The sequence below is a fragment of the Phoenix dactylifera genome, chromosome 8 (assembly GCF_051530095.1).
Source record: "Phoenix dactylifera cultivar Ajwa chromosome 8, Ajwa_hap1_PhDact_Kaust_v1.1, whole genome shotgun sequence".
NCBI classification, from domain to species: Eukaryota; Viridiplantae; Streptophyta; class Magnoliopsida; order Arecales; family Arecaceae; genus Phoenix; species Phoenix dactylifera.
In genome coordinates, this window is record NC_143197.1 from 32637210 (window position 1) to 32663317 (window position 26108).

The window sequence follows — 26108 nt, forward strand, 5'->3', positions numbered from 1 at the left end:
TTTTTGCGGGCCTGCAAGTTATGCCATAGGACCATCTGCCCATCCGGGCGACCTCGCACGTGCCTTTCGCGAGTTTGCGCTCCGAGCAACTCCAATCACGAAGTTTTTTGTTAGCTCATCGTGGACTGTAGCTAAAAGCGGCTAACTTTTACCTTATTATTATCTGCTACACTCCCCAGCTTCCGTTGCGGGAATTCAATACCTCCCTCCGCTACCCTCCAAAAAGATTCGCAACGCCACTTACCACACCCGCTGCCAGCTAAGCCACTCGTCTCCTTGGTCCTCTCTCCTCCCCTTCGCCGAATCGCCGAATCCTTTATTCATGGCTGCCGCCACTCGGATTCCGCTACCGCGCCCTCCCGATACGCCACCGGATCTTTCGCTGTTACATTCATGCCGAAACGCCCGAAGTGCCGCTCTCCTCTCCCTTCCCTCCTCTATAAAACCCTTCCCGAAGGTAACGTCTCCGCTCCCACTCGCGTTCTAAAACCCTAGCTCTTTCAAAGGTGACGTTGCCTTTGTGAAACCCTCTCTGTCTCTCTCTCTAAAACCCTGGTGTCCTCTTCTTTACTCTTTCTCTCATCCGCAAAATCCTAGATTTCGATCGGGAGGCGTCGCTCGAGCTGCTTCGTCGCGGGATCGGGCACGGCGATGGGGGAGAATGCCGTCTCGGATGAGAGGATGCTGGTAGGTGTCGCGCTCTTAATGCCGTTTTGATCGGTTCTTTTTGTTGGAGATTTCTTCTTTTTTGCTCTTTTTCTTATTGTTTTCTGATCGTATTGGGGTGTAGGTGATGGTTCCGCCACATCCATTGATCAAGCACTGGATCTCTGTTCTCAGAAACGAGCAGACCCCGTGTGCCATCTTCAGTGAGTAGTTTTCCTCCTTGTAGTCTCGTTGTTTTATTCCTTCGGAGCCCATTAGGAAAGGGAATTGCTTGATTATTTTTGCAATGGATTGGCCATACAGAATCCTGGCACCAATGAAGGGTTAAAAGTTGTTTCTTTCATGCAGAATATACATCTATTTGGATTTAAAGTTTCTCATTTGGAAACCTACAAGTGGGTTATTTGGTCGCATTGGATACATGCAAAACATTTGTCAGTTTCTTGATAGATGTGATTCTCTGTTTCCGCACAGTAATAAACTTATTGCAAGTTGTGTGTGTCTAACTGTACTTATATGAATCAATGCATATTAGCACATAGTATATAGAAACCACAATTTATGAGCATTGTATCTATGGGAAGAATAGGCTACAATCATCCTTGACTCTGTCACTAATCCCTTGACATTTTTTTATCTATCTTTTATCTGCTATCCCAGCTGCTAGTTTTACTTTCAGTAATGCTTTACTGATTTCTGCATGCAAGCTGACTCATAAAGAGTTTGCTTGAAATTTGCTGCATGGTAATGTATACTGCATGATATATAGCACAAAACAATTAGAACCAAAGGCACCACAGTGTTCATTTGTGTAATTTCATGGGGTGCGCGTCCTGAATATAATATTTGTTTTAAATATATCTTTTAATTGCTGTCAATTCATTGTAGAGAGTGCCATGGCTGAACTTGGGAGATTACTGATATATGAAGCTTCAAGAGATTGGTTGGTAAGTATGCTTCTCAAAGACCTTCTGGTTGCACTCATTTCATACTTTGTGTGAAGACTTGTACTCCAAACACATGGCGTGTACTTATCATTTAAAGTATCAAGTATGGGACAGTTCTAAATGCTCAACCAGGTTTACGTACTCCAGTCATTAGCATCAATATATTAGCTTTTGCATGCCACCATAATTTATCATGCAAAAATCATTGAAAAACAAACAATGTTTTTGCCACTTTGCAAGAGGAGATTGGCCATCATATTGACTGCCCTCATGGCTAGACTGTATTGCTAAAGATCCACACTGATTTGATGTTTTGTAAAAAAGACTCTTGCATTGCACCTCCTGAACTCAAACTTCTTTCATGTCAAATGGGTCTTTCTGTTTGCAAGCATCTATTGTAGGAAATAGCATATTATAGGTCCTTGGCCTTCCATCTCCTATCCTTTCTAACAATGCTTTTATGTTCAGACTTTGACAACTGACTTTTTCTCCTTGCAGCCTACAATCACGGGAGAGATCCAGTCACCCATTGGTCCTGCTGCTGTTGAATTTATCGATCCACGTGAGCCTGTGGTGGTCTGTTTTTTTTTCTTTAAATTATATCTCAGGTTTTAGATAATTTTTTAGAAATAAGAATATGATAGGCTTATTCCTTATTTTTGTGTTATTCCTTGCCATTCATAGTTCATTTATTTAGCATTCTCTTATACTTATTTTGTTTAGATCATTCCCATCTTGAGAGCTGGTCTTGTGCTAGCCGAGCATGCTCCATCAGTTTTGCCAGCAACAAAAACTTACCACCTGGGTAAGGAAAAGTCCTTCATCTGGATTTGTTCAGGCTTCTAATATTATGATGGCTTCATGTATTTGGTGTTAAAAGACACTTATCGTTCTCTAGATTAATGTTCTACAATACAATTTTTGGCATATGCATATTGATCATGATAAACATCTATACTTGCTATCTAGGAATTCTTTACGAGTGATGATATCAGGTTTTAGGATTTAAGTAAACTGGATTTGGACTTGGACTCCTTTGAAATGCCAGTCTTAGTTTTGTTTTTTGTTCAATTATTCTGAAAGAAAGATGTTCCATGCGATATCGGTTTAAATCAGAAAGCTACTGAACATTGGCTGATAGTCAGGTTGATGGTTATGATGATGAAAATAGTATACAAACTAGAATTTGAAACCTCCTCTGTTTCATAATCGTGTAATGTTTTCTTCTTTTTGCAAATGAAGGCATGCGTAGGGATGAGGAAACGCTACAGCCATCCATATATCTGAACAAGTAAGAGCATATTTTCCATGCCTTTTCTTTTATATTGCAAAGTATCGAAATGTTTATATGTGGTCTAGTTCTAGTGGTGACACTTGGAAAGTTCAAGGCTTGAACGCCTAGTAACTTGAGTGCACTTATCCATGATACAAGGGTAGAGGTCGTGGAAGGGTTGAAATTTTCGTTGGCTGACTTCTTTGAGTTCATCTTGGAATAAGCTTCCCTTATTGTTGTAAAAAGATTGGCTTATTAGCATATTTCCTAGTTTAACTTTGTGCAAAACTCTCTTTTGCTATTATTTCTTCCAATTGCTATCAATTGGTATTCTTGTTTGCATTTTGTTAACAGGTGCATTCTTGCTTGCTTTTCTAGTCTAAATATAATTTCTACCAGAATACCATCACAACAATTTCACTTTATCTAATTGGTCATAGCTCCATTATCTTGTTTTGCTGAGTCAGGACATATTCTTATTTGCAAATGCTTATATTTGTTTCAGTGGTGGCACTAGAATGCCTTGAAGCTTGAGAACTAGTTAGCATAGAGCTGTTTATTAATTACGCATGTGATTTAGCAAAACCTTGCCCAAGCCCTTGGCCATCATCATTTGGTTGACACACTTCCCTAAGTGTGTCAAATTTGTTCTTTTATGTTATGATGGTGTGAAATTACATTAAATGGGGAGACTTGAGCAAAACCTTCATGCAACAGCTTTGCAATCAGAAGGGTAGCTTTTCTTTTCTTTTTTTTGGGTTTTGTAGTGAAGGGGCAAGGTTCAGAGAAAGAAGGAAAATTACAGCCAATAAAAACGTCCAACCTAGTTGGCATATGTCAGGTGCAATAGAACCCAAGGAAAACTATCAAACCAAACCTGCTGCACAGGAGGCTGAGAACCCATATTAGCCGGGAAGTCCACTTGGTCATTGCCCTCTCTGAAAATGTGGGAGGCCTAATAGTGACTCAGTGAAGGGAGGAGCTTGTGAAGGAAGACAAGGATGGAGAGAGGTAGCATCAGTTGACAGCCAGGCCACTACGGTAGAAGAATCACTGTCCAGCCATATTCACTCAGCTCCAAACTGTCAATGCCACTAGGAGACCTGTCCATGCTCCAGTCAACCCAGTCATCGGCACCAGCTGGGTTGAGCAGAGGGAAAGACCTGAGTGCAAGTCATGGTTTAAGGATTAGGGAAGCTCGAGATAGTTGAAGAAATGGCATTTTAGGGATAAAATAAATGGTAAAATAAATGAACAAGGCTTGTTGGTTGTTGATTCATTCATCTATTGTACTTTGTGATATATATATATATATATATATATATCTATATATATATATATCCATTGTTAAGTAGACTGAATAATCTGCTCTTCTTCTATCGTAAAAATATGTCAGGTTGCCTGCATTTTTTAGAAAGAAACTGCTGAGTTTCCTCATCATGCCTGTTTTATTTAGTTATTCATTTCCTGTTTTCCTTCGTGTAGCGTAGTAGAATCATGCACATATGATCTCCAGACGCATTTGGCAATAGGCGGTCTTGCAAATAATTATGGTATATATTATTACTAACTTGTGAACTGGATTCAGGTTGGTCTACTTATCCTTCATTGTTTACTGCAGGTTACCTGATAAATTTCCAGAGGGATCTCGTGTACTTGTTGTAGACCCTATGCTCGCAACTGGTAATTTTTTCTTACTGATGTATATGCTTTCTACATATTCTGGTTGAAATATTTTATCATGGCAATTTCCATTAGAACCATTACATTTTGATTCTAGTTTGGTGGTATCTTTTCTTGTTTCTGATGCTGAGATCCACTTAGAAACACTCATTTAGATTGTTTTACTTCTATCTAAACTAATATACTTTGGCTAGTAGCACACACTCTTTATGTATAATTTGTTCCCTTTGCTCTCAATATAGCATGCATTCTGGAACCTTTTCAAAGTTATGTTTTGCTGCATCAACTAAAACCAATTTATTATAATTTCCTTGGTAGTTCAATAGGTGCAAATTACATTTGTCTCTGAGGTTTTGTGTTGTAAGGGCATGTAATCCGGACTTGAATCCTTAACATTATTTTTATTTAGTTAAACCACTACTATCTATAGACCTATTGATTGGCATCTATAGGCTAATAGCCAAACATGTAAATTTTGGCAAATCTGTGGAAAAAGAATGATAATCATGAACGACAAGACCTGTACTAGCCATTTGGGATCAGTCGGTCGAGCCTCCATGACCTTTTGCTCTAATTAAAAATCCAATCCTCATTCATGGCAAGCTTCATCGAATCAGAAAAGAGCAGTTTCTTTATTTCCCTTTTTCTTTTGAAAACTTTTTGCTAAATAGTCCAGTAAGTATTCAAAACATGCCTGGCTTGATTTAAGCGATTGATATTATATTAAAAATGCAATTTTCTGGATAGAACGTTTATTTGTAGAATCATCATAATGATAGCCAGAAGCAATCATGACTCATAATTAGAAAATTATATGCCATGAACATTTTGTTAGGATACTTCATTTCATTGTTTTGTGATTTGATAGGCTGGCAATGCTTCAAAATGTTTCCGCTCCTCAAAATCAAATATAGCTTGCTTTTGGGTCTTAAACAATTCAATGTTGTAAATTTATAAGTTCAAACTTTTCAAGGAAAGAAATATAAAAAGACAGAGATTTAAGAATACAGCAATCTCTTTTGGTTGAGTGATGAGAACTTTTGATGGTATCGTTAAAGAGGAGCAGAAGTGGACCCCCTGGGAATGCTTGTCTTTTGTTTATGCATTCTTGAACTTGTTATTTTTTCGATATGTATGGTTGATCATCAAGATGATCTTGATCATTACCGTTATAAGCAAGTCCTTTTGATCAAATGGGCTCGGATTTGGAACCTATATTTTCTTTTAATAACAGTAGATTTAGCCTTTGAAAATGGGGTATAGAACATAAAATGCGAAAACCTGCTTGCACCTCTTTAAAAATTGAGCACTGCTAGGTGGACCCAGATATTGAATAGCCTATGTGTAAGTTATTTTTTCTGTCAGCATGACAATTACAGAAAATAATTTTTTACTTACATGGAGCAGTGATAACATTATGCAATGCAGAGTCTAAGTTAGTTCGTTCCACATTTGGATCCAACCAGCATATCCATACATCGGCTCACAAAAGACAAGTTCCTAGAATGGGTGCAAAGTGCTTGTTTAGTGATCTAATGCTAACGTTAATGTCTTCCTGAATTGCAGGTGGCACCATAGTTGCAGCTATCGACCTGCTGAAGGATCGTGGAGTTGATGGCAAGCAAATAAAAGTTGTAAGTGCACGAAAACATCCTTCCAACCACTACTACATATTTTATCCTCTGTCTCTTATTTCGTTAGACAAATCACCATTTGGCACTAGATATCTGCTGTTGCTGCCCCTCCAGCATTGCAGAAGCTCAGCAAAAAGTTCCCAGGGTAAGGCAAATATATATCTGCTTGTCCCACTATTCTGGACTCGTTTATCAAACTGGATGCTGGTTTTGTTTTCAGGCTTCGTGTATATGCGGGAATAATAGATCCAGTGGTGAATGAGAAAGGGTATAGTCATCTCTGATCAGTATACATGCATGACAAAGCACATGAACATATGCTTGCACACACAGCATGAAAAATAGGCTTCCCATGTAGAGAAGCATGTTTTATGCTCGCATCGACACACACAATGGATAAAATTTGTCTTGCATTAACATCTTACCATCTATCCATGTTCAGGTTCATTGTCCCGGGGTTGGGAGATGCAGGAGACCGCAGCTTTGGTACCTGAAACTTGGCATGCCTTCGTTTCCACTTATTTTCTCTCCAAAATATCGAAGAAACCTTCAAATTCAGTTGCATTTGTATGGTTTCTGCCAGATTTTTATGCTGAGCATTTCGCAGAATCTGTCTGTGATGGTTTTTGCTGGTTACCTGTAGTGTTAGTTGATTCCTTCACCCCCAATTGCCTCTTAAGGTGGCATGTAAAAAGTTACTTCTCGTACCTTGGAATGAGATCCCTCAATTGCCATTTATGAGATGATCAGATGTTTTAGGTGCTTTGGAGATTCATAAATTTTCTGCATGGTGGTTTGCTTGTCATATGGTACCATTTTATGTTTCTCTCTCTTTTTTTTGAAGCAATATCATTTTTAGGTTTCCAAAATAGAAGGATGCATGTATAAAGGCAAATCTCCTTACTATAACCAAGAAAGTTATAATAACTATTTCATTATTCGTGAACAGCTAATGTCAACATCAAAATGTGGTAAATTTAGGGGGAAGAGAGTTCTAAGGATTAGGGGGAAGAGGTGCAAGAATTGGTTGCATGACATCGTGAATGTTAATCAAATTTTTTTTATAGACGGGTGAAGACGTGACAGATCTCCTCCATTGTTGATTTGCTGCTATGTCAAAGCAAACGCGGATGATCCATTGGTCGCTTTGAGCTTTATGTAGGCGGATTAATATTTCAATTATTTGAGATGTATGCATATGAATATTTAAATTATCCACGGTTGCTTTAAGATCTGTGCAAGTAAATGGATAATTTTGACCCTTTATTGTTCGCTTTAAGAGCTGTGCAGATAAATGAATATTTCAATCATCAGATAGGCGGATGAATATTTGGATCGTACGTGATTGTTTTGAGATTTGCATAAATGGATGAATAATCTGGATCTATAATTGCTGTCGATAGACGGCTGCGATGAGAACTCCGCAAAGCGACGGGTATTTTCGGACTAACGCATGGATAGCCGCATCGTCGGATCCCCAGCTTCCGACATATATATAGAGAGGGGGTCGGGGGTAGTAATAAAGGAGAGAAAAAATCAGGTCGAAAAAGAAAGCCAGCGGAGAGAAGGCTCCTCTCGGCTCTCTCGGCCGCCATGGATCCCACTCGAGCTTTCGTCAAAGACGTCAGGCGCATTATAATCAAGGTTCGTCTCTCCTTTTCTATTTTCCTTCTCTCCTATTCTTCTTTAATCTCTCTTGCGATTTTCTTGTTCGATCCTCTCTTCAGAACCCTAATTCTTTCTTCTTTCTGGAACGAGAACCCTAGTTTCTAGGCGGCAGGAGGCGTCAATACCCGTTTGTCTCATAAAGAATGGCTGGGTTTTTTCAACTTGTCAATGAATTGCCGATATTTTCTATGCTGCAGTTCTTCATTCTTCTCAAGAGCGCATTGATTTTTGTTTACTTCTTTGATATTCACGTTCTTGATTCCCCACACCTAAAAGGAAGTTATTTGTGTTTATATTTCTGATATTTACCTTCTTGATTCTTTTCGGTAATGAATTTTTTTAAAAATTTCCGCTGCTCATGGTCTTGATTTATTTCAGGTGCTTCTTATTAATAGAATCATTCTTTCTTTGTCTTGATTTGTAGTTCTTGAATTGTTTTATTGTAGCATGTATTGATGGTATTGAACTTTAATCTGGGCCCCGGAACAGAAACTTAAGAACTTCTTGTTTATAACTTGTTTTAATCCCTTGATGTCATTTGAGTGGGTATATCCCCTCTCCACCCAAAATTCTTTATTTCCCTGGTAAATTCACTCACAAGCTTATGTTTTGCAATGTCTATCGATGTTCCATGAATCAGAAATTTGGAAATGACAAGTTCACATTAATTGAACACTTTTTAATCTTAATCTTGTGTGCTCTTACTTTGAAAATAAATTCCACGAATCGCTGGTTACTATATAATGCTCTGCGTGATAGCAGATTGACTTTATGATACATATACTTTTTATAGGTGGGGACTGCTGTTGTCACTAGAACTGATGGGAGACTGGCTCTGGGAAGACTTGGAGCTCTTTGTGAACAGGTATGCTTGATCTGTCCCGCAGGCCACGGCCATATGCATATGCTAATTTGCAGTGCAAGATTCAAACTTTACCCTCTTCTTGTTGAAATGGTTCATTTGCAGGTTAAAGAACTGATCTCTCAAGGCTTCGAGGTTATTTTGGTTACTTCAGGTGCAGTGGGCGTTGGCCGGCAAAGGCTTAGATACAGGAGACTGCTCAACAGCAGGTCGATACGCCTTTTATATTTAAGTAAAACAAACATTTTCAAAATTTGGGATGCCCTCATATTTAATTAAAAACGATATTCAAGTTCTCTGCCAAAGAATTTACTCATATTCTTACTTTTGCTTATTCAAATTCATTGAAAGACCGTTTAAATGTTGCAGCTTTGCTGATCTCCAAAAACCACAATTAGAGCTGGATGGAAAGGCTTGTGCTGCTGCTGGTCAGAGTGGCCTAATGGCTCTATATGATTGCTTATTTAGTCAGGTGTGCTTTTGATCTATTAACCTTGTACAACAAATGTTGCTTGTTGTTCACTATTTGGCTGAATATCTTTTCTTCATTCGCATGTCACCCTAGTTTCTGATAAACTTCATTATAAATTCTCAATGCAGCTAGATGTGACATCATCTGAACTTCTTGTGACTGATAGTGATTTTAAGAATCCAGATTTTAGGATGCAGCTTTCTCAAACTGTGAATTCATTGTTAGATCTTAGAGTTATTCCCATTTTCAACGAAAATGATGCAATCAGCACTAGGAAAGCTCCATATGAGGTATGCTTTTTTTGTAATCCTTGAATCTGATCAAGCTGAATTCTGGTTGTTGTTTTATAATATTTGCTGGTATATAACTCATGGATGTGTGTAACTCATTAGGGTCTGTAAGTGTTTTCTTTTTCTTTTCCTTTTTTATCTAATATTTGCTGACAACAGGTGCTAACTATATATTTTAGGGAAAACTTGTATGGCTGCTTATTCTTTGGTAGGCACATTACATTATCTACGTAAAATGATGCTACTCCATTATCTTTAAAGGTGTAATTATTCCTAGGAGCCTGTACATAGATTGTAGATACTGAGTTCTGCATATGTGAATTGCGTGCATTGTGCTTCACTGTTCCATAGCATAACACATATTGTGTAACGCATGTTTCCCAAGTTTCATAATATTGCAGGTTGAAATGCGGCTAAAACCCCTTGCAAAAGCATCATATGCAAAGTGTGGAAATTCCAATTGCACCATACCTTTGCTAATGTATCTTGCCAGATCGTTGCTAAAAACTGCTGACTCCATTGTTGATTTCTGACCCCTATTTCTTTGGGGCTTTTATTTGCAACTGATAGAGGATATCATTGGGCACAATTTGCTAATCATGGGGACTGTTTTGTTTCTCTTTCTCCTGATTAAGCTCTCCCTTCCTATTGTTTAGTGAAAATATTTTTAGGAAAATTGATTCTCAATAATTGGATCTGGAACTAGTATCATTCTGATTTTGAGATGAGATGTTAAGAAGTGATATATTTGATTGGTTCCACAATTACAAAGGTAAATCTTCAAGGGATCATTTAGTACATTGTTTGTTTGCCTACTAAGAAATGGGTAGATATGTTGAGAATAAAATTAGCAAGAGCAGGTCGAGGCCACATTGGAAGGTGTGGACTTCAGAGTCAAGAATTTTTAATTATGAAAGCTCCAAAGGAAGTCTTTGATGAAGTGAAAATTTTCATATGGCCTGGAAAGCGGCACTAAGATTTGAATTTTTCATGATCTCATTCTTTCAAAAAAAATTAGCATATTGTGGAAAATGTTCTGAATATTTTCTTTGTAATAATGATGCTCCAGGAAGGATAATTCCATGTTTAGACCCTTTTCTCAACCGATCTCAAATAGCTAAGGGAATCATAATATTATGGAATTTATACCCTACCTTTCAAGTTTGTGAAATGGGACTACGGATTGTTGAAAATCTTTTGGTAGAAATGTTAAAATATGGAAATAGAACCCTTACACAACATACATTTTTATCTACACAAGACTATAAGTATATTGATGCGAACAGGAGTTTCTAGATATTTCTTTTAAGGTACATATACTTTGAATGTCAATGGCTTCTTGAAATTCACAACAGGCTTCCATAGACTTTGAATATGGCTTGTTTTGCTTGCATAGTCATGCAAACATTTAGATAATATGAAATTGCAATGTGGAGTTTCATGCATAATAGAGTGCATTTTATCACTTATCTTCCATATAACAAAGACTCAAAGAGGACCAACATTTTTAAGGACAGCTCCAAGTAAACTGATAGTTTATGATTCTTTAATTTTGGGCAAAGTAGATCAATACTCCCCCAATTGCCACTAGAATGGAGACTATCTTTGAGGAGTACCCAGCATTATGGCTGTAGAGTGTAGAAAGCATCAATTGAACATTTGATGATGTTGTGGGGATTCGAGATGTTAAAGAAAAAATGGTTGGATGAAATTTTTTAGATGATGTATAGATGACTTGCCAGATGGAAGAATATATTACTATTAACTGGTGATAGCTCACTTAAAGCAACCCTGTCTAAATCATTTGTTCTAAATATCTAATTTATAAAATCTTGTAGTTTGTGCTAGACTTTATTAGACAATGTTGGGAAGAAGTATGAGACAGTTGGGGTTTCATGTAATCATTTTTGGAATAGAGTTCAAAAAACTAATAAAGAAATACTTAGACATTTGGAGGCTTATTTTCTAAATTGGGCTGTTAAAAGCATCTGAGAAGGAATAGTGGGCTTACAAACACAAGTTGGGAGGAATATATCTGTACTATTTTAATGCCAATGCTCGAGGTTTGGACTCCAACCCTGAATTCAACTCAACTTTGTTTTGTTCCTTCCTTTACTGAATAACTCCAGTGATTGAGACTATATGAATTTAGTTTTAAATAGAGGCAGTTAAAGTATCCTCTTATGTGGCCATACGTGTAAATAATAAAAGCATTAGCTGATTTTTATTAGCTGTAACTCTCAACCGGTGGTTGGATTTAGATGGAAAGGGAAATTACATTTGGGTGCATTTTGGCTAAACTAGGACCCAGATATTTCTGATATTGGCGGTCATGTGCATTGCATATGCAGGATTCCATTATTTCTGAAATAGAGGTCATTGGATGCAACAATGGGATCAAAAATGTGGGCCATTCAGGAAAACATAGTAAAAGGGAATGAGGAATTTAGATAGTGATTACAATTTAAGCTAAAGAATGCTTTTATCTTTTAAGAGATATTTGAATAGAAGACAGAGATGGATGCTAACTTTCCTAATTTGCACTATGTTTGCATCATTAAATTTGCGGATTCCTTTATGTAGGTTCCTCTTTTTTCTTCCAAAATCTAAATGCTTATCTACTCATCTAGACTTGCGATTATTTTGCCTCCAAGATTTGTCTCCAGAGGATGAGGGAGAGTATTTTGTGCATCAGAGATAGGAAACTTGTGAGAGGTTTATAGATCGGTGTCCTTAGGATGAAATATGGATGATCATGATTGTAACTCAAAAGTGCGGAAGTTTTGTGCTTCATGAAGTGCCGAAGTGATGAAATATACCAGGATCCAGGATCTTGTTTTGTAGACAAGGCAGTGGCTTATCGGCTACATTTGGTGGTGTACTTGATGGAATTTGTTATTTAAGAAGACTTATGTTGACATCAACTCTCTGATAAGGCAGTTGGCCAACTAGCGTTTGAGCTTATCAGGGGTTTTCTTTATATACCGCAGTTTTCTATTTATACCCCCATATCAATATGTAAGAAGAAACCCTTTGTTTTGTCACTCGCGTTCTCAGTTATGATTTGTGATGTTGGGGATTTAGTTGTTAATTTGAATGGGGATATAACTTCAAGATATCTGCAAGTTCTTTTATGTATCACATAAGTTTTTTTATCTAATTTGTTTGGATTGTATCCAAACTCTTTGGGAAAGTGGATTCCAACAAAGAATTAATCATCACAAGTTGGTTTTTAATATAAGAGAATCATTATTTTGGACAAATTGTCCTAAAATGCGATCTTGTTCCTCAGAGCTCGAATGCTAGATTTTTTTTGTTGAACCAGCAACCTAAAGTTAACTCCGTTAAGCTGTAGAAATCCATTTTTCAGAAGTAATGAATGACCCCTCCTCCCCCGACACCACCCATAATGGTACTTGATGGCTTGATTTCTATCCCAGAATTCTCATTTTTACTGGATGTCTGCCATTTTTGTTGTGGGAGAAACAGTACATGTGCCTGGTGGAATAACTGGCATTGTCCATCGGAAAGGAAACTGATAAGGAACCTCCCTTCAGAATTAGGATATTTCCTGATCTTTGTAAAATCATTTTGTATCAAAATGATTAGCTAGAGTCTTGCTTTTAAATGCATAAATGTTACTTTTTAGAGATAATGATGCTTCTCATTAATCAAGGAGATCTACTTAAATTTTTCTTGTCTCTTACATTATCCGGTAATATCTTTATGATGACTACTCATGACAATGTAACTCAAACATCTACCTATAAACTCAAGCCTATAAGCTTATAACTCTGCCCATATCTTGAGTAACCCATCAAGCTTTTTTATCGCCTTTTGTGGTCTTTTGCTCTATCTGATAGCCAGTATAATTTGCAGGATTCTTCTGGTATCTTTTGGGATAATGACAGTTTAGCAGCCTTATTGGCCTTGGAGTTAAAAGCTGATCTTCTTGTTCTGCTTAGTGATGTGGAGGGTCTATATAGTGCTCCACCTGGTGAACCTCATTCAAAGATAATACATACATACATAAAAGAAAGGCACCAGGGTGAGATTACTTTCGGAGACAAGTCTAGGGTGGGAAGAGGTGGCATGACTGCTAAAGTAAAGGCTGCAGTTTATGCTGCGTCTGCAGGCACCCCTGTTGTAATCACTAGGTATGCCTGATGCCTTAACCCTTACTTTCAACCTTGCCAGTTATTCAGTCAAAATGTATGTTGTTCAGCATATTGTTAGACTGCATATTATCACTTAAAGATTTGTATGCCTTTTTCTTCACTTTATAGTCATTAAAGAAGTCTTCATATGGTCATTCATGCCAAGGTCACGAGAATTATGCTTCTCAGGTTTCAAGTTAACATTTTGATAAATGATTACCTTTGAATGAGATATTTGATGCTCCCTCCCCCCCCTCTCTCTCTCACACATGCATACATACACACCTGTGCACACATATGTGCACATGTGCGTACACACATCCACTTTTGGGGACTCTTAGGGAGAATGCCCTGCAACATGTACATATTCTGTATGTATACATATATATTTATATATCAATATATATTTTTACTGATACTAATAATACTCCACAGATGCTATTGTTGGTTGTAATGTCTATATTAATATTATAGAACTGACTTAATTGCTAATACTGCTGCAAATTTTGGTATTTATACTGATATAAATAACTTTGGTATTTGTGCTAATAATAATGTCTTGACACTGAAATGGGCACCTAGAAAGACCAATACTGTATTATACTTGTAGTAAGAGGCATTGCCTAAACTTGTGCATATAATAATGATAATTGCTCATTTTAAACCATCAACAGTTCTTAATGCTTTGATTTGTGATGAAAACTCAAGAGTTGGAGATTGGTCTCCCAGCTTTTGGGACCTTGGATGTGTACCATAGACTGCTATGCCCTATATGGTATGCTAGTGGCATAAGCAGATAACCGAGGCACCAGACACTTTGTGGGTCATGAGTTGCAGCCAATGATTACACTAATCAGGGGACCAAGTTGCATAGTGATGCTTTTGGCCATATTCAGGGGGTCACAGCAGGATAGCTGTTGTCTTTCTAGTTCCATCTGTTGTTACATAGATATTTTAAATTTCTTGCCTAATGCATCTGATTTTTATAGTGTCTCAACTAGCTTCCTGCTTTTTTCTTTCTTTTGGCTTTTTTTTTTGGGGGGGGGGGGGTGTTACTGCAGTGGTTTCGCCACTGATAGCATTGTGAAAGTACTTCAAGGGGAGAGAATTGGTACTCTATTTCATCAGGATGCACATTTGTGGGAATTGCCCAAAGAAGTTGGTGCACGTGAGATGGCAGTTTCAGCAAGGGAATGTTCCAGGCGACTTCAGGTATATTTTTATGAGTTCAAATAGTAGGGCATCTATGTTCTTTCATGGTGCATTCTGTCATACTTTATATGTTGTTTCATTGTTTATTCTTTATAGGTTCCTGTAGTCATGGTATTGTTTTACTTAAATGTAAACTCATTTCTTCAGACTGTGCTTCAATATTGAGATGTCCTGATTGCTTAAGAATTTTTTACTAACTTTTGTGGTGTCCTTTCCAGAGCATATCATCAGAGGACCGCAGGAAGATTTTGCTGGACATTGCTGATGCTCTAGAGGCAAATGAGAAATTAATTAGAATTGAAAATGAAGCTGATGTTGCTGCTGCACAGCAGACTGGTTATGAGAAGTCATTGATTTCTAGATTGACTTTGAAGCCAGGAAAGGCAAGGCACAGAGAATGCTTTCTAATTTATTTGGGACAGGACTAATGCCCGTGCATTGCAACTTAACATTGCTTGCTAGTTTGAGATAACATTTATATTAGTATCCACATTTACTGATTCAGTATCCACTGCGCCCTTTATTTATGAATATGTTGTATACAAATGCTTTGCTTAGATTCTCTTTTGTTTGTTTTAATCTAATGTTTCTTTATTTGACAGATATTAAGCCTTTCGAAGTCCATCCGTATACTGGCAGAGATGGATGACCCAATAGGCCATGTCTTAAAAAGGACAGAGGTCAGGAATCTACACTAAGAAAAATATTTTTTCCTTTGCTACTTTTTTGACACAATTTTTGATTGAAAGATTATGTAACATGAATCTTCAATATGTTTTTTTGGGAAAGTCTACCTGTTAAATTTGTAAATGCTTTAATACAATTTGATGCATATAGAATAATATATTTGTTTGCTGTGGTCATATGTTGCTTGCAATTCTGAGGCATAATATTCATTCAGCTTGCAGATGGGCTAGTCTTAGAAAAGACATCAAGCCCCCTGGGTGTTATCCTTATTGTTTTTGAGTCACGACCTGATGCCTTGGTTCAGGTAAAAGAACACTCTATTCCTACTTTTGTTTTTGTTTTCAGTTTTTTTAATCATGCTGGTAAAGTAATACTACTTGATATATCTTACAATGCAGCAATGACTAATTATAATGAGTCTACTTAAAGATTTAGCAAGTACCATTCTGCAGTACATGCTCATCTTTGTCTTCTTCCCTTTAGCAAAGAAACAAAATCACCATGCTGACTGCTGACTGTCATGTTCATAAATGTATCTGGTTTCAGAAAATAATGAAGAGCATCTTTTGAGCTTTTTTTATTGGTGAGCGCATTCCATTAGTATCAAAACTTTTGCCTTTATTAAGAAGTGAAAATGGAAAATAAACTAGATTATCAGACAAGTGAGAGGCATCTCTAGTGTATGCTCATCCATACTTCATCTAAAACCTCTTATGTATGTCACGTAATGAGATCTAGCATTGCTTGAGCAGTATTTGAAGACAATCCATTTGGTGGCACTTTAAACCTTCATGAGATGCATTGGTCTCTGCATGGTATTAACACCACACCATGCTATACAATGTTCACCAGTCATCTGCTGATATAACTTCATGCTGGAAGCAGAATTGGGATATTGGATTAGTGAAAAGGTCAAGAGATGAAATTAACCAATATGGTAAATCCTGTTGTGTTAAAAATATCAAATTTAAGGTGAAACTATCATATAAATTGGCTTTCAGATTTTCAAGAGAGAACAGGGAATGCATGGATAAATAGATGTGCTACAAATGGAAAAAAATATGTTTAACAAGGAATCTTTAATATTCTATAACAAGGAATCTTTCTTGGATTTGGATGTATGTTCCTGTTTCTGATACTTTGCAAATTTTAGGCATATCTGTCAATGTTTCCAGTATTCTGATTATCATATAATCATTCAATCTTATATTTGATTTATATTTAGGTAATCATGTGGCAGTGGGGAAGTAATATAAAGTTGAGTTCTTGACTGTGCTGACACCAAGAGTTCATTGTTTATAGAATAGCATAATGATTGTTATTCCTATGTGTTCATTGGGCTTTTCATGTTTATCCATGTTGCAGAGTCTGAAACACGTTTCACACTTATGCTTATCCGCATAGCAGTGCCTTATGTCAATTACTCGGCTGTTCTGTAATTCTAAGGCTCAACTTGTTGTCAAGTAAAGGTGGTATTAAAAATGAGATACCATATGATTGTTGGGTAGCGGTACTCATAGGAAGCATTATTTGGAGTTATGAGGGAACTAGATAATCTCTCACCACTATCTAGTTTTCCGGCCTATCATACTACTCTTATGATGAGCCTTTTGGTTACATATATTATATGGTGACAGATTTTGTTTCTTGAAAGTAACTCATTGCTTTATTTACTAACAACTCCTGTTATTAAATTTATATGAAATTTTAGTGTGTCTGCCACCTGTTTTATGTTGCTTAATCTTAGATTTTAATTTGTACATCAGAATTTTTTATTTCTGTGTACAGTTGATATAATTCTCATTCATTTGCCATTTTGCTTTTGGCATGATCATTATAGATTGCATCTTTAGCAGTTCGGAGCGGGAATGGTCTTCTTCTGAAAGGTGGAAAGGAAGCCATGAGATCTAATGCAATCTTGCATAAGGTTTGCTTCTTTGATATCGACACTAACTTGAGAATTTCCATTTTTAAATCTATATGTTTTTCTCATTATGTTGCAAAATGTTTGTCTGATGTCTTTTGTATTAGGTTATTACTGGAGCTATTCCAGATACAGTAGGCGAGAAGCTTATTGGGCTTGTCACATCAAGAGATGAGATTCCTGATTTGCTAAAGGTAAGCTTGTCTTAGGTGTAGGACCTTAAAAGAATGTCTTTCTAAATATTAATATTATTGGAAAGGTTGATTTTTTTTTTCCCGACTATGAAATTACAATTTTTCCAGCTTGATGATGTCATTGATCTCGTCATTCCAAGAGGTAGCAATAAGCTTGTAGCACAAATCAAGGATTCTACTAAGATTCCCGTTCTTGGTCATGCTGGTAAGATAATTATTCTTGATATACTTTGGAAGTGCATTGCATTGTTGGAACCATAGCTTGAATCCTATTGCAAGATGCATTTTAAATTGAAGGTTAAGTTTACTTCTGGTCTCTACCCTCCAGATGGCATTTGTCATGTTTATATTGACAAATCGGCTGACATGGATATGGCAAAGTGCATTGTATTGGACGCCAAGATAGATTATCCTGCAGCCTGTAATGCTATGGTATTTCTATTTTTCATTATTTAAGATGATGGATTTGCTGTTTAATGTTTTCCTTAGTGCACTTTGTATTATGACTAACCATTTTTGTTTATCATAATTGCAGCTTATTTTGTTCTTATACTTGTAGATTTATTTCTCTAGGCAAGTTAATCCATTATGTTTTGTCCCAACTAGCTGGAGCTGGATTTGCTATTCTTCATTTGCCAATTGTTCCTGTTAAGGACCACTTCTAGTTCTACTAAGCCTTTCTATCCCTTTTTACAACTTAATTGCCTGTTAGCTTATGTCTTCCTCTCCTTTTTAGATATTTCAACTTGGATTTGAACACTTTGAATTATTAGGGCCTTGTCTAATTTTATCACAAATGACAATGCCAAATCATTGGGTTTTGCATTACTGTCTCAACTGATACACTTCTATGTTTCTTTTAATTTACCCATCCTTAATCTACCTTGCTTTCCCTTTCCACAAGTCCCTCTCTAGATTGTCAATTTCAACAACATTGTTTATCGTCCAACATTTTGAACCATATAACAGCTCGAGCTTAACTGCCACAATGTAAAATCTTCCCTCGAGTTGCCAGGGCATGTATCAGTCATGTAATATCTATATTTTTCATCTAAATCTCCATTTTTTCTTTGATTATTTGACAGAGCCATGATAATGTAAATCGTAGGAGCACCTCTCTCCAATTTGTTTTCACTCTATTGACTATAAGGCCATTATCCCCTTGGACATTCTTCCGTATTTCCAATTTAATATCCAATCTCTTCCTCTTCACATCAATCGAGACTGTGTCATCTGCAATAACATGTAGACCTATTTTATGAATTTATTTGCCTTTAAATTTAAGTTGCATCCCTTTCTACTGTTTGCAGGAAACACTTCTCATACACAAGGATCTCTTGAATAGTGAGGTGCTAAATGATTTAATGGTAGAACTCAAACATGAAGGTATGATGGTAACCCTCAAATGATACAACTGATGTTTGGCTGAATTTGTGAGGGATAGTTTTTTGATTGATTAACATATACTTACCATGTTGTTCTTCTGCTGTTTTTTTAATTGGAAAAATGCCTGATATGCATTAGAGAGAATATGAGATGGTTCTATCGTATTTGATAGAAAGACAGCTGCTAAGATACATTATACAATTACAATTTACAAGTAACGTTTACTATTAGCAGAAGGGATGCAAGCTACAATGCGTGGATAGTCAGGTGCAAGAGTTGAATTCTGACATGTAATGGATAAGATTCATTCATAGGATATTTGAATATTAAAAGTACCAAGGGGAAAAGCAAAATTAAGAAAAAAAACTTCCTATCATTTCTATGGCATTATTTTGAAGTCATTGTCTTGATTCTTTGCATGTTTATTAATTTAAATATAAGTTTATGTGTCATTATTTCTCAGTCTGAAACATTGATATGTGGTTGTCTGGTATTATGCATCAAACGTGTGATTCCTTTGAAGTACTTGCCTGTTTGATTTGAGTTTTCTTACCAAACGTGTGAAGGATCTTTTACCAAAAAAATGTTCTATACAATATGCTTCCGGTCAGATTAGTTATCACTCAGACTTCGAGTAATTTGTTTCTGAATTTCTATGGTTAATTTATGGATTTATAAGTTTCTGCATCACCATGGTTCATTTATATAATTTGTAATGGGAAGAGGTCGATTAACAATGTACGAACTCTTCTGAGACTATTCCAGAAAATATTGGCATCACCCAGACAATGATTCCCTTGGAAACTCATTAACTATCTTCTTTTGATGTCATGAAGATCTGATATGCCCGGATAGTTTCATTTACTTAATACTTTTCAGCTGTTGCCTGGGTTTATTCCATTGCTTATATAAAATAATGGATAGAGGGTTGTACTTGACATTTTCCTCCAGATTGAGAAAGGTATGCTACTTAAATATTATTGTCTGTCCTCCATAAAGAACACTTCGAATAATTTAGCCTGGTTCAAGAATTTACCTGCTGCACAGCATGACCTTTCTCTGATAAAAAATGCACAAGATCATATGAGTATTTTAGTTGGTTATATTACCCAGACCTTTTGCTATTTTATTACAACTCTTGCTAAAACTACAAAGTTTGTCACTTTGAATTTATGACTTGGGAGTTGCATCAAATGGGAAATATGAAATCGGTAATCATACCACCTCTTCTGTTTATTGATTCCGTAGAGTGCTTTTTAGAAGGATAAGTAAAACCAGAAAGCACCTATCCAAAAAGCAGACTGTAATTACACTTCTTAAGAGAATTCGCAAACTACTAAATTTATTCTGATATTTATGTTCTGATATGATGTACCATCGTGTAACTGGATTTTTGCATCATTAATCCTTCTAGATCATGGTCAGGAATGGACGTTTTTAGTAACCTACTCTACCAGAAAACCAAGTTGTGTCTGGGACATCCTTTGGGGAGCGAAAGGAAAATATTGCTTGAAAGAAATCTGCACATGTTGGATATTTAAGATTATTAATCCGTGTTATAAAAACCAGAGTCATATAAAAAAATTCCTTGAACTCTGTCTCTAGGTTAGAAACTTATTGCAATCCATGTCATCCCCAAACTCCCACCAACAGCCCCCCACACAAAAAAAAAGAGAGGAAAAAGAAAAATCCATAGTGAACCAACCGACCAACAAAATAAAAAGACACTTGTTTACTTATTATTTCTTGTTGTCCATCTCTTATTGCAGGGGTTACTCTTTATGGAGGACCTAGAGCAAGCATCGAATTCAATATTCCACGGGCACATTCATTTCATCATGAATATAACTCGATGGCTTGCACTATTGAAATCGTCGATGATGTACATGCTGCAATTGACCATATACATCGCCATGGAAGGTATGTTTTAGCATCTCTGCAGCACCTATGTTCCTTAGTTTGGGCAGGGGTGTGTTTCCATTTAGTTTTCATTGCCATCTCCAAGACATAGGGTAGTATTCAGTATTTACCATTTAGAGTTATGCAAATGCCTCTTAAATATGAGATATAGTGAAAAATTATTGTTCTGGTGCCTTGGTATTCTCCAGTGCACATACTGATTGTATAGTTGCAAAGAATCTTGATGTTGCAGAGACTTTTCTTCATCAAGTTGACAGGTATGACAACTGATCACCTCTTCATTTGGTGTATTAAGTTGTATCCGTTCCTTTGTTGTATGCATCCCCTTTCAGTGCTTCACTTAACATTTTAATGCATTGCTGTATTTAAAAAAGAAAATATTTCATCTTGCTTATTTGAATCATCTTCTAGTTAAATTTTGTTCCAACTATTACACATTATTGACTCATTAACTACTGCAGATAAATAATTGGATATTTGCTTGTCACTCTCTAATGATATTGAAAGAGACTTATGAAGCATTGCTTTTCAATTATGGAATCCAAAATGGATTCACGGTGCCCTTATATTAAAATTCTGTAGATTAGCAATAGGCGTATCTAGTTTTTCCCTCTCAATGTACTCATTAGCAGATCATACTTAAGTAGTCGCTGGACTTGGTCAGACCCATTTTGACGAGTCGGTATGATCTGGTTTGGAACGCAAGCAATTTAGGCAAAAAGACCAAAGAGAGTAGAGATGACTAAAGAAGACTTAAATGGGAATAGTGAATTTTTTTTCTTGAAAATCTCTCTATGTTGGGGTACATAACCATGGATAGGAGCAAATGAGTGGGCTTCTGTGATGATCCTTAATCTTCTAGATCTGAACACTGAAAGATTTAATATGTGCTCTGTTCAGTCCAAACTGGTTTTTTAGCTAATCAGTCAGCCTAGTTGAATAATGTTGTGATATAGTGTGTTTGTAGTTGTTTTGTGTTCTATACAGTGTGCTAGAACCTGGGTGGGTTAAAAAAGTTAACCTGGACGAACTGCCACAGCCACCTATTGCAGGTTGGGTCCAACCCTGACGTTCTGCAAAATGCATTCAAACCACCCAGGTCATTGGCTTGAATTATCTGCAGGGCTGATTGCTGTACCCGATCCCAAATTAGGCTGTACAAACTAAGTTTCCATCTCATGCCTTCTGTATGGGGATAACTAAGTGCATCACAAAAAGGCGATGGAATCAAATATGAGTGTGGTCCACCTTTGATTGAAATGTTAGCTGTGACCTGGCAATCAAAATGGCTAAGCCAGACCAACAGTTTAAAAGCACTGGTTTTATGCCATCATACACATGCACACCACTCACCACGACATAAGGCTGCACTGGTTGGTTGCTTGTACATGTCATATGGTAGCTTCAAATCTTGAGATGTGCAAAATCCCATTTTTTTGAAATGCCACGGATCATCTTATCCAGACATTTTGGTTCATTTCTATGTTATTATTTGGGTTTACCTCTTTTACAATTTTAGGCTTTTAGCCAACTCTTATTAGGTTGGACTCCAGTCCAACTAATTGGACCAATCTTGATTTTTTAGACGTGGGAAATCCAAACTATTAGGATCGCACTTGTTGTTTAGCTTAAAAGTTTTTTATCTGAAAAGGATATATATACAACTTAGTTTTAGAAATTTTTTTCTCTTATTTTTCCTAGGGGAGGCAGTTGTCATGTTTGATAAATATTCTTGTGCTTGCATCGAGCTCTTTGGTGCCAATTAACCAGCTTTGGAATATGCCCAAGCATGGCTGGGGTGTAGAACTCAAGCCTCAAATCCTGCATACACCAACCAGAACTCGTCAGGAAAAAAAATCAAAAATAAAAATTAAATATCATCGATATGTTATCTATTGGTCAGACAAGAAGTGCATGTTGAAAGGGTGGGCATGGAGGTGAAGGTAGCATCTGGGTGTTTGCAGGATATCTCATCCCCCTGAATATTAATTTGACCACAAATTTCCTAGTGTTGGTTTCTGCAGTTTCTTGTTTTGAAGGTGGATTTGCTATAATGTGTTGACATTCAGCTGCGGGTCTCTTGAGCAGGCAGAGTGATTGGAATAAGACATCATAGTTTCAGAAGTTTTATCTAGTTAGGTTGGGGACAACAAAATTGTTGACATCCATACGAGTTAAAGTGGTGTGCTCATTTTCAAGTAGTTCATATCATAATATCTTTATTGAAGACTTTTCAAATCTTTGCATTTATAAAATGCTTTTTCCAACTATTTAATTAAGCATGTTAGATGCACATTTCTGAGGTTTATGGTGGAACAGCATATTCCTTTCTAAATTTAACTTTTTTTCTCATATATTTATAAGTTGAGTCTCTTAGTATGCCTCCCATTCACTCCTTTTGGATGTTAATCTGTGTGTGAGGGGGAGAGAGAGTTAGAGAGAGAGTGAGATTTCTTATAAGAAAATAAGTCTCCCCCTTTACCAAAGTTGCAAAAAAAAAAAAAATCTTCCCTTTTCTTATACTTTTTACTTTCTAAAAGCACTGCATTTTACATTTTCTTTTGCCTGAACAATGTTAATTCTTGATGAAGAGTTATATCTTGTTTGTTATGTGATAAATTTGGATTTTTGGGAGCAGTCTTATCTGTCCATGTATATGTTTTGTTGTAGCTGGGTATATTCATGATATTGTTTGGATTAATTACCTGTCAAAATATTATGCCTAATTTGGTCACTAAGTTACACTAACATTACCATTATTTACATTTTTCAGTTTGGCACCGATTCTATTTAAACATTCTTTTGTGATTATTTGCAAAAAAAGCACCAAGTTTCGTGTCAAATTAAGTTTATAATACACGTATATGATTTTCCCCCTCCTGCATTCCCAACAGTGCAGCTGTTTTTCACAATGCAAGCACCCGATTTTGTGATGGGGCTCGTTTTGGTCTTGGTGCTGAGGTATGATTTCTTTGAACAACTTGTTCCAAATGTTTTAGTCACCTAATTTATTGCCTTATATTAAATAGTGTTCATGGCTTATGAAGGTTGGTATAAGTACAAGTAGGATACATGCTCGAGGCCCTGTTGGTGTTGAAGGACTTCTAACCACCCGATGGTACATGCCAGATGATGTTACTTTTTCTAGCATCTTGCGATTATTCTGCTGTTCGTGGTTTCTTCTGGTTCTGATAGGCAACATGAGCATTCATTGGAGAGTGTTGGTTTTTAATATAACAAGCTGAAAGAAAATAGAATAAGTAATTGATAAAAACATAGAGTGAGGAAGAAAAGTGGAGAAGAAATTAAAGTATGCAAGTCACAGCCATGCATAATGAAATTGGTTGCCAGAAAATTGAAGGGAGGTTTTTGGCTGAGAATGTTAGAAGGTCTTTGTCATTCTGTTCTCATGGAAGTATTATTATTGATAATTTGCATGAGAGCTCTTGTTCATGCTTGTTCTTGAGATTCCTATCGCTTAGCCCTAGGAGCCACCTTCTATATGGAGATTCCCTCTTTTTTGTAGTATATATTTTGTCCAATACTGTTCATACCATGAATATCCTTATGCATGTGTTCTAACTTACTGAACTATGTTATCTTCATGACATGTAGGATTCTAAGAGGAAGCGGGCAAGTGGTGGATGGAGATAAAGAGGTGGTCTACACCCACAAGAATCTTCCACTTTATTAAGCCTCAATCATCTCTTTCATATGATGTAATTTTTTTTTATTGAATTTATATATTTTAACATATTTTGCTTTGATTTTGTCAAATTAAAATTTTGTGAAACATGATGAATAAAGAATGTGACCCTTGATAGGGCTAAATGATGGAGCAGGACTTACAGGAGCTGGTGAGACAAGTGTTATTGGATTTGTTGTAGAGGTGATTTTTCACAATGGCAAGAGTTTCCTAATTTGTGTGTGCAGTAATTGTAGAAATTATATCAAATAAGACATGCACTTGCTTTATCACAGCACAACAGATTAGAAAGAAAATTAATTCCTTCAGTGTAGAAGCTCCGAGTGAATAAAAAACTACATAATGATTTCTGCATATGTATCCTATCATAATATATATATCATGTGCATTTTATATTTTATGCTTACGCTGTACATCTTTTTGTACTCAGGAGTCAGGACAAGTGGACAACCTTATTTTGAGGATTTGATGTTATACGTGTTCAAAATCTTAAGAATGTCAAGTTTTTGTTTCAAATTTCGAAATAAGCTAAACAATTTTGTCTTGATGTTTGATTGGCCTAAGATTTCAGATTGCTGGCATATTACTCTTCTTTTCTTTTTCTCTTTTTAATTTTGGGGGGTGAGCACTCATCGTTTACAGCATGGACTACCAAGGTATCTAATTCTTATTTTTCCTACCGGCTAGAATTACTTTACTCTCTCCCCACTTTTCTTTTTGCCTTGCTCTATATAAGAGTTAATGATGGTAGTTGAGGATATAGAAAGAGTAGCTCATGATTGACAAGCAAGTAGGCAAGGGTCATGATGGTGAGTTGGTTGGCGTAGAGAGGTGGGAGCGAGGAAAGGTGGATGTTAGTGATGGTAGTTGACCTAGCAAGTTTTGAATTAATGAGTAACAAGCAAATGTGTAAGCATCATGACTCTGAGGGCAATAATTGAGAGTGGTGAATGGAGAGAGGTGAGAGTGAGGAAAGGTGGTGCAACTGCGGTAATGTCAGCGACAGAAGGCACCATTTTCTATGGGGTTGGTCGCAGGGGATTGTTCTGGGGCTTGCAATAGGGTGCACTGGTTTAGAGTGCCGAAGCTAAGGTGGTTGCTTATGTAGGTATCATTAGTCGTTGCCACTTCAATCAGCCCAACAGCTATGACGATAAAAAGGTTCCTTTTCTAAGTTGACATTCGCGAACACATCACTCATTTGTTACTTGTTAGCATTGCCAACATGGTTTTTTGCTCATTTTATTTATTCAAGAAGAAAACGTCATATTGTTACGAATTATAATACTCGCATATTTAGAATCAGTGTAGGATTTCATGTGCTGCATTTATTGTTTTCATGTACCAATCTGTTTTCTATTATCTGCTTGGTCTTGAAGTGGCTAGGCAGATCTCGTATGATTTGTACCAATCTGTTTTCTCACTCA

The 26108-nt window shown here is 36.6% G+C and overlaps 2 protein-coding genes across 10 annotated transcripts; both read left to right on the top strand.

The window, feature by feature from the left end:
- The first annotated feature begins 164 nt into the window (after window positions 1–164).
- Window positions 165–6946, top strand: UPP (uracil phosphoribosyltransferase). Of its 2 annotated transcripts, none has more exons than XM_008787289.6 (12): window positions 165–457; window positions 598–687; window positions 791–869; window positions 1555–1613; window positions 2112–2189; window positions 2337–2418; window positions 2856–2904; window positions 4508–4569; window positions 6136–6203; window positions 6293–6348; window positions 6424–6471; window positions 6646–6946. In XM_008787289.6, the coding sequence occupies exons 1-12, from the start codon at window positions 323–325 to the stop codon at window positions 6695–6697; spliced, it is 858 nt and encodes a 285-aa protein (XP_008785511.3). In that variant the 5' UTR covers window positions 165–322; the 3' UTR covers window positions 6698–6946. The 2 variants fall into 2 exon arrangements, with proteins under 2 accessions (XP_008785511.3, XP_088559835.2); XM_088703709.2 differs by having other exon boundaries at window positions 405–506.
- A 750-nt stretch (window positions 6947–7696) lies between these two features.
- Window positions 7697–25262, top strand: LOC103704121 (delta-1-pyrroline-5-carboxylate synthase). Of its 8 annotated transcripts, none has more exons than XR_603569.6 (22): window positions 7697–7847; window positions 8665–8736; window positions 8839–8942; window positions 9103–9205; window positions 9334–9495; window positions 13375–13652; window positions 14714–14864; window positions 15083–15247; window positions 15467–15544; window positions 15766–15855; window positions 17392–17478; window positions 17583–17669; window positions 17778–17874; window positions 17998–18101; window positions 18980–19055; window positions 20825–20975; window positions 21164–21232; window positions 23870–23936; window positions 24023–24093; window positions 24591–24694; window positions 24800–24864; window positions 25112–25262. XR_603569.6 is itself a non-coding variant. In XM_008787284.5 (21 exons), exons 1-20 carry the CDS (start codon window positions 7797–7799, stop codon window positions 24667–24669), a joined length of 2142 nt encoding a protein of 713 aa, XP_008785506.3. In that variant the 5' UTR covers window positions 7697–7796; the 3' UTR covers window positions 24670–24694; window positions 24800–24895. The 8 variants fall into 8 exon arrangements, 5 of the variants coding, with proteins under 5 accessions (XP_008785506.3, XP_008785507.3, XP_017697524.3 ...); XR_001879269.5 differs by having other exon boundaries at window positions 24591–24633; XR_015968463.2 differs by lacking the exon at window positions 21164–21232.
- Window positions 25263–26108: the final 846 nt, after the last annotated feature.